Source organism: Arctopsyche grandis, chromosome 13, assembly GCF_051622035.1.
Source record: "Arctopsyche grandis isolate Sample6627 chromosome 13, ASM5162203v2, whole genome shotgun sequence".
Taxonomy (NCBI): domain Eukaryota; kingdom Metazoa; phylum Arthropoda; class Insecta; order Trichoptera; family Hydropsychidae; genus Arctopsyche; species Arctopsyche grandis.
In genome coordinates this window covers 25,064,584-25,073,419 of record NC_135367.1, presented here as the reverse complement: position 1 = coordinate 25,073,419, position 8,836 = coordinate 25,064,584, and the positions used below count along the sequence as shown (strand labels likewise).

General features: G+C 31.1%; 1 protein-coding gene across 1 annotated transcript; it reads right to left on the bottom strand.

Moving 5' to 3' along the window:
• Positions 1-830: 830 nt before the first annotated feature.
• On the bottom strand, positions 831-6,661 carry LOC143921674 (pickpocket protein 28-like). The gene is made up of 11 exons (XM_077445027.1): positions 6,410-6,661; positions 6,129-6,235; positions 5,966-6,059; positions 4,220-4,362; positions 4,112-4,156; positions 3,701-3,779; positions 3,340-3,610; positions 3,204-3,257; positions 2,965-3,112; positions 921-1,062; positions 831-878 (listed from the first exon to the last, which is right to left on the bottom strand). Exons 1-11 carry the CDS (start codon positions 6,659-6,661, stop codon positions 831-833), a joined length of 1,383 nt encoding a protein of 460 aa, XP_077301153.1.
• Positions 6,662-8,836: the final 2,175 nt, after the last annotated feature.

Here is an 8,836-nt window from a genome sequence, read left to right as displayed (position 1 = left end):
AAACTAAATAAAGATAATGTTTGGATCAACACTGATATAGCGAGTATATTTCCACAGCTTTGCGAAAAAGCACGTTTATATTTCACTGCATTTCCTACATCTATATCTGTATTTAGTCGAGTTATGCATCTCCTCTAAAAAGCTCTTAACCGTTTTGATGTAAAAAGAGGCGATCTCCATATGCCACTAATAACATTTTTAATATGTACTTTTTTTCGAGAAAATATGGGCGGAGGCAAACACAAAAGGGGGCCACGGTCCAAAAAAAGTTGAGATTGAGTTGACAGGTTGAAAAATTAAATTAATTTAATTCAAAACAGAAACAAATATAGAAAAAGTAATACTGACCGAGTGTGTTCAAATAAAAAACAAATTATTAAAAATTCTGTAGATTTACTATACATACATCATCTAATATATAATTTCGAAAGAGACTTTGTATGTAACGTTTAATGTAACTATGTATGTAAGGTTTGTCAGGAACATCGAAAACAAATCAAAGTTTCTATGACGACGATATCGATATCATTGAATATTATTTTTTTTCTATTCAAATAAATTTAATAAAAAAACAAATGAATGTTTACTGTTATATTAACCACGTTTATGGTATTTATGTTACAAATACCGAGCGAAGCCGGGTAAAACCACTAGTAATTAATATAAATAAATACAATTTAAAATTCTATTATAAACTAAAGTACCAAACTTTTTGTTTATCTCTCTAATAAATTAATTTAAAAAGGGCAAATTGTTTTCACATATCTTCACTTTATTTTTTTTAATGCATAACAATGACTTCAAAGCCCTGAAACAAATTTCAATGACGCTCAAAATCGATCCTCCGATGCACAAGCCAAAAAGTCCTCCGTATGTTGCTGAAATATTTAATACAAATATCATTAAATGTAGTGTAATACAATAGATTTAAATTCAGTAAGTAATCTGATGAACATACCAAAAATGTCATTCCATCGAATGGAGATATCTTTTTCGTAAAGGATGCATGTGCTTTTGGGAAACATCACAGATAAAATGCTTTTGTTAGCATATGAAACATTTCTGTAGAAATATACATATTGTATATATGAATATATGTAAGTCATTTTAATGAATGTGACATACATACTCCGAGTCAGAGGTCAGCAGAAAAAAGAGAATTTCATATACATACATATACTATATAATATCGTTATTCTGTATGTATGTTTGTGTATCTGAGATAACGCTTGCTGTACTATAATAGTCGTTTCGATTCGACATACATATGTACGTCACAGATAAAACACTGCCAACAAATTGTACGAATATAATAACGAAAGAAAAAACTTCTATATATACTGTTTGCTACAGAGAAATGTTATAATAATAGAAGTGGCGTTATATTGTTGTCGAGTGACGATTGTCCATGGACAATCCTAAATAATTTTAGTATCAGTCGTAATTGATGCTTGGTGGTCGACTTTTGTCCGATAAAAACTTCTCTGAGCAAGGCCAATGGGCAAGTGCATCGTTCAAAATTGCACGATGCATTCAAAAACACACAATAAACAACATGGGATACCTTTTTATAAGTAAATTGATCATTTAAATAACATATTATTCAATTAACATCGTAGTTCGACAGTTTTTAAAAGTGTCATGGCGATCGCCTGCATTCTACATGACTATCAGAGGTGGCACCAGAGAAATGTAAAAAATATTTTTAAATACATTTAAAAACATTTCTCTTGGTGGCGCCGAGTACTCAATTATATTATTGACCAATTATTTAAGTTTAATTAATATAAACATCGTTCATTTTATATTATACATATTTTTGTTGAAACTATACATTACACGTTAATTTAAGAGTTCCCAGGGACAGACAAATAAAAAAAGTGGATAAAAATAATCCGCCAACTGAGAAAAGAAACGGATTGACCACCAACACCCAACACCACCATATACTCAAATTGTAAATAAATCTATATCAAAATAAAACTTTAATTTCTGTAGTGAATAAGTGATGACCCTGATTGTATTCCGTGCATTTTAGCGTAGTTATGGAGGCGTGCCGCGTAATATTGACACAATTTATTTATTCGTGAAGGCACTTCTATTATTATAACATTTCTCTGGTGATGGGTGTATCTTTTTGGGTAATTGGATTATTAGTCACATCACGATCGCCCAAATGAAGATTTTTGCCATGAAAATCGCGAATATGGAATATTTTACACTCAAGTTCTAGTTAGTATGATGGTAATATTGAAACAATGTATTTATTCATTAAGGCGTTTCTATTAATATAACATTTCTCTGGTTTGCTACCAATGTTTAGTTTAGGCAATTCTCTGAGCATTTAGCGCCATCTATTTATTTAATTAATTTAATTCATTCATTGATCTATTATTTTATTTAATTAATTAATTTTTCTATTGGTGTTTTATATTGTTTATATGTAGGTAGGTAGGTAGTTTTTACCATTTTTTTTCATATTAAACAATTACATATATTTAAAAGGTATTTGAAAAAAAAAATCGGGTACAACACTAGTGTACTATATTTGGGTCTACGTGACGAGACAGAATGTTAAACGACAGAAAACGCAAATATCGGAAGGCAAAGATCGAAAATCGAAAGATCTTAAGTCGAAAGAACAAAAAAAAATGGTGCATGGTAAACGGTACATACTCACTTAATTTGCGCGAGCAGGATACAACCGGAACAAGAGGAACATGCTTTTCCTCCCGTATTCTGCGCGCGCACATTATATACATATATGTATATATATACATATTTGTATGTATGTTTGAACATGTCTGTGTGTGTGTAAAATTATATTATAAAAATCTATTTATATTTTGATTTAAAAGATTTCACTGACACGGTTTCATTCCGATTCCGTTGTTTCTGCTGTTCTAAACTCAAAAATTTGTTAGGTTTCAAGTTGCTTTTACTATCACAACATATTGTACTAACCGTAAATTGGCGATAATTTTCGATTTTCGAATTTCTTCTTGATGAATCTCAAATTTGTACAAAGTCTCACTGCAATCGGGCATGCAGTCGCAAGAAACTGTGTTTATTAAACGTTCATCTTTTGGATATAAAAGAGAATTTACAACACCTAAAATGTTCATTGCATATGAATATATTAATAGATATTCTGAATTAATGCAACATAATTTTGAAAATGTGTTTCAAATAAATAAAAATACCTTTATTTGCAATAAGACAATGAAGATCGCTCAAATAGCATTGAGATTTCATTTCTGCAGGAAATAAAACGTTATATAATTACATATTTACGTGGATATACAATAATGAATTGCTGTAAACTATTGTTTTCATTACCTGGATTGGGATAGTAGTATGGGATACAGTTACAAATGTTGTAAATTGCATTTGTTTTACATTCAATCATACAATTCTGGAATGTGTCAGATGTCTTTGCAATAGCATCTTTAGATACTTTACACAAGCGTTGTTGCAACGGTAAATAGCTGACAGATTCAGAACTGACGATTTCAGAAGGTTCAACCTTCATCTCTAAAGACATGTTAGATTCGACAGTCACCGATTTCACTGATATTTCTGGGAAATCTGAAGGATTTGAAATCATAACCTGAAAAGCAGGATACATTAAAAGCAAAGATGCATACATTTCTCATAAAAGCAAAGATGCATATGTACATCACATACATAAAATACTAACAATCGCTCCAATATGTGGTTTAGATGGAGCCATGTAATCATCAGAATTCATATTTAATACAAGCGTTAAACCGCCCGAACTAAAATCGAACAGATTAAAATATTTTAACTTTTTTATATTATTAGAGAAATTATAAATTGGTATAAATAAGGGCGAAAACACACAGCAAAAAACGCGACAGATAGTTTTTTTTAGATACATGTCAAAAAATGTGACATGCCCAGCACACACCGTCCCAAAATCACCCCCTGGAGTGTTTTCGGTAAAATTGTACCCTTGCTTGACAGTGATCGATAGCGGTGTATCCCATATTCGAAGAAATGTAGGAGAACCCCCACAGCGGGGAGCCAAGCACATGACGTGCCGTTCTTCCCTGTGTGATTTCGCCCTTAGTATTGTGATGCAACGTACAATCCAGTTTGAGTCACACGTTCAGGCCCTGTCTTAGACGTATTTCTAGAATAAACATTTTAATTGAAACATGTATTGAAATTGGTGATCAATTAAAAAAAAACGTACTTCTTCATATTTCCAGGACCCCAATAATTAAATGAACAGCAAAATCCTTCCATTGATTCGATTGGGTCGAAATTTTCAGTGCAGTTTATGGTTTCAGTTTTGAAAAAGCAATAATGAAGAAGCTCATCGCACTTCTGTTGCACCTACATATTTATAATGGTATAATAAATATCTTACTATTTTTTTATATTTACATATAATATAATACGATGTTATAGTTAAGACTATATAAAAAAAGTAAATATATAAAAAATACTAAAATACAAAAAATAAAAATATATATACTCGTATATAAATTGAAATAAAAAGAAATTTAAAAAAATGTATATAAAAACGTATTAAAATGTAAGATATAAATGTAAAAAAATTATCATTTGGTATGATTAAGATTTCAATCAAAATTATGATCCCGGCTTAAATTAATGTAATTAAATATATTACTTAAAGCCTTGTTGGCCCTTGGGTCACCTTTATATTTTTTTATCCTTGGGTGAAATAAAAATATATTAAGAGCCTATAATGCAAATTATTATATTGAGAGCCATAATGCAAATTTTATAGTGTGAAAAAGATAAAGTTATAGGTGTTTAAACAATTAAAATCTGACAAAACGATTGGGTGGCGGAAAGTCAAACATATAAGGCTACTGGCCACTAAACGTCATCGTCTCCAATTTTTTTGCATTCTTAAGGTCTGTTCATACCTAGACAGCACGTACCGACTTCAGCAGGTATCCAGCCGTACGAAAAGTATTCTTTGGTACATTTTGTATGGGTATATTCATACCAACCGTCACGTTTACGCCACGGCAGGCTTACAGCAGTACCCGACATTTCCTGTTCATACCTTACAGCAACATCCGTCGACGTATCGTATCCGTTTTTTTATACACGCAAATATACACGCGAATTACGTGCAATGAGTCAGCCGCTTTGCTGTTTTGGACCAATTATCGATAGTAACAGTTGACAGCTGTTCAGTCTTTCGACATGGTTTTGGTGCAAATATTTAAAAAAAATTTAAATTTTTTACGGAAATATTTAAAAAAATTTTGTCCATCATCCACAAGCTCCTTATACAGTGTCCAAAACTCTCCTTCGGTTTTTCTATTTTTTAACATGGGATGCACATCAAAACGCCTCCGTGCTTTTTATTGCCTTCTTGAGCTTCTTCTTCCAACAACAACGCGATTATACATAATTTTTCGTTCGATAAACGCCGAAACATTTTTGCTGACTTGTATTCTGACGCGTAGCTACGAATGCACGTGTATGTACTCGACAATACGACGTAAGCAATATTGCGCCGTATCGTCATGGCCTGTAATGTATAAGTAAGCCGATTTCGCCTTGCACTCGGCCAAAGTGCTGTGAACGTGACGTGACCGCGACGTGTAGGTAGATATGAATAGAAATGTAATAAAATGACATATTTGAAACGGAGTCGTGCAGTGCTGAAGCCGTGCAGTGCTGTTAAGTATGAACAGACCTTAAAACGTGTTAATTACGATTATTTTTCACTGGTGAACTATCGGAAGCGATTTAAATCTCTATCGCTGACCAAATCACGCAAAATGGCAAAGTTTCAAAACGATCGGAATAATGTAGCGAATTAGCGAAGTGAAACATAGAATAGACTTGTAAGTAAGTAATAATAAAAAAAAAATACTACCTCAAACATTATCTTCTTTATTGTATAATTGTATGATTTGAGAATTTCCAATATTTTTGTATGGTTTTGTATAACTTTATCGGTGTAGTCAAACGTAGACAGAGATGAGAGAGCTTCTAAAGATTTTCCAAAGTCATTAATATCATTTTCCTCTATACCGTGTCTGTTTCTGAAATTACATAAATAAATGTATTCAAAATTGTATTTATATTTTGAAAATATCTTAGAAGATTCTTACAATATATTTGCTATTATTTGAAAGTTGTTTCTAGATACTTTGTTGACATTACACACAGTGATACATGGAAACACAATTTTTCCGATGGGATGAGTGTTAGAATCGATCTAAAAAAAATTGGATAAAATTAGGCTTATATATATATATATATATATATATATATATATATATATATATATATATATATATATATATATATATATATATATATATATATATATATATATATATATACATATATGTACATAAATCATTGAACTTTAATTATTTTCTTCAAATACCACTGTTATAGTGTGAGTATCGCTGCACTGCAAATAGAATATTCTAAACATCCAAGCACACAGTACACAAGCGATGATAATTTTCCCCATCCAAAGCAAACGATGCAACATTGGCAGCTTCTCAGCATCACTTAAATACTTCACGCCATGTAAAGTTGCACCTTGACAGCAATAGTCGATTATCTTTTTGGTGGCTCTGACTGGTTGAATTTTTCTGTAAGCAGCTTTTCTACAATTCCTTTTCCTCGGCATTTTGAAAATGTATATTGAACTTGGCGTTCTTTTTTAAGAGTAAATTAATTGGTTCAAATTTCGCCTTATAATGGTTGACCTACTACATATATACATATGTATATTGATTTCCCATCAAAATTATCCATAAACTTTTTAAAAATTGAACTTTATCAATTCATTCTATTTCAAAACTTGAGCCATTAAGTATGAAAAAAATTACTTTGTAGTACCTATAGTCATAAAACACAACGAATTCAATAGAGCAGCGATAGCCAAAATGTTTCATAATAGAATACAAAAATGCTTACCTATGTAATTGCCTGAACCCTGTTCGCGCATGTGAATATTCCAAAAAAAATTAAATAAAAAGCTCGTAATTAGTGAAGTAAAAATATAAATGAGAGATAATGATAATCTATAATGCAAATTTTATAAGATATAGTGTGTAAAAGATAAAGTTATAGGCTTGGAAATAATTAAAATCTAAGTAAAATCTTGGAAACAATTAAATCAAGGGTAGTATCCATACATTTTATAATAGAGAAATAGATTGTAAATAGGTTTTTGAGCTCTTTTTCTTATTATGCTGTAGATTAACATTAGAATAATATAATACTATGATTACTAACCAAATTAAATTAAATTGTAAAACAGAAAATGATCAGTAGATCAGTAGCTATTAAAATAGATATAAGATGTATTGTGAACATAATTTCGTAATAATAAAAAGCATTTAAAAATCAAAAAAAATAATAGAGAAACCGACAGAATTGTTTGTGAACTTTTTCTAATAAATTAATATACATTTTTTTGTTAGGTGACCAAATTATGCAGTTAAACTCCAAAATGGACCTGACAAGATATTAGTAGAGGCAAATCATAGAATTGAAGTTAGACAACAAATAAAATTGTCTGATTGCAAATGCTAATGATTGGTTAGACTTATTGACAACATTTAAAATATGGTTTTTAAATGTCAAATTACTGTCAAAAAGTACACCAAGCCCACGAATCATATTTACTCGATTCAGAACAATCTCCTCCATTGAATATTGGAGACATGAAAAGTTTCGCGATCTAGTGAAAGTGATCGTTTTGCATTTGCTTAAGGAAAAGGACATGCGATTGTTTTGTGACCACTGTGGAAGGGCATTCGAATCTTTTGCAAGGAAAAATGACCAATCATAGGTTATAATTTATTTATTATGTCATCTGCAAAAAGAAGTATTTGGAAATTTTTGACAACAGATACAATAATAAAAATTTGAATAATAAAAATGTATTAATAAAAATATTAAATAATAAAGGTCCAAGGTTGGAGCCTTGGGGTACGCCAGAGTTTGTTGTGAAATACGGAGATTCATGCCACTCAATGTCTGCATGCTGACTTCTACCGTCAAGATAAGAAGCAAATAATAATAGAATATCCTTCGTGAATCTAATTTTGGCGAGTTTAATAAGGAAGCTATCAAAGGCTTTCATAAATTCAGTATATATAATATCGACTTGATGTTTAAGGTCTATCTTTGATGATAAAAATTTGCTAAATATGATCGAGATCTATTTGATCGAGAGCCATGCTGAGACTATAACTCCGCGACTCCGAATCTAACTCCACAGCCATGTTTATAACACATGCTGAGCATTAGTTATTTTCTATAATTTAACCCTTAGAGTGCTGACATATTTTCTGTTGAAAGCCCGCCACGGTGAAGATTTCGCCAACATTTCCAACTAGAGTTGTTTAGAAATCCAATAGATATGAGTAGAGGTAGGATAGTCACAGTGCTATCCATTGTTCGGCAAACCTTTAACAATACATTTACAATACCTTTGGACAATACACGGCCCCCTCAGGCTCCGGTGACTAGATATGAGGTATAAAAATTGTAGCTAAACGAAACAAACCCTAGATAACTACCGCCGAGGATTTTGAGTTTTGTTAACGTGTGTTTAGACTATCAAATATATCTTGTAACAATATAAAATAAACAAAATAAGTCTATTAATGAATGTATTCTTCCAAAACTAGTTCCATCTTCTTCATTGTTGTTAAAATGTAATGCTCACAATCTAAATGTCAAGCCCAATATAAAATACTAAGCAATTAGGGATTTCCATTGGGAAATTCTGCTATGGTTATAAATTCAGAAATTCCGGTGTGAACCAGTCTTTATAAACGTTGACAAATGA

What these genes read in the sequence shown, in the direction of transcription:
- LOC143921674 (XM_077445027.1), bottom strand. Translation starts at nt 6,661, where the DNA reads ATGCCGAGGAAAAGGAATTGTAGAAAAGCTGCTTACAGAAAAATTCAA. An exon ending in ATACTCACACTATAACAGTG is followed by an intron (nt 6,236 to 6,409) that starts GTATTTGAAGAA and finishes AATTTTTTTTAG; the next exon opens with ATCGATTCTAACACTCATCC. An exon ending in TTACTGAATTTAAATCTATT is followed by an intron (nt 879 to 920) that starts GTATTACACTAC and finishes TAAATATTTCAG; the next exon opens with CAACATACGGAGGACTTTTT.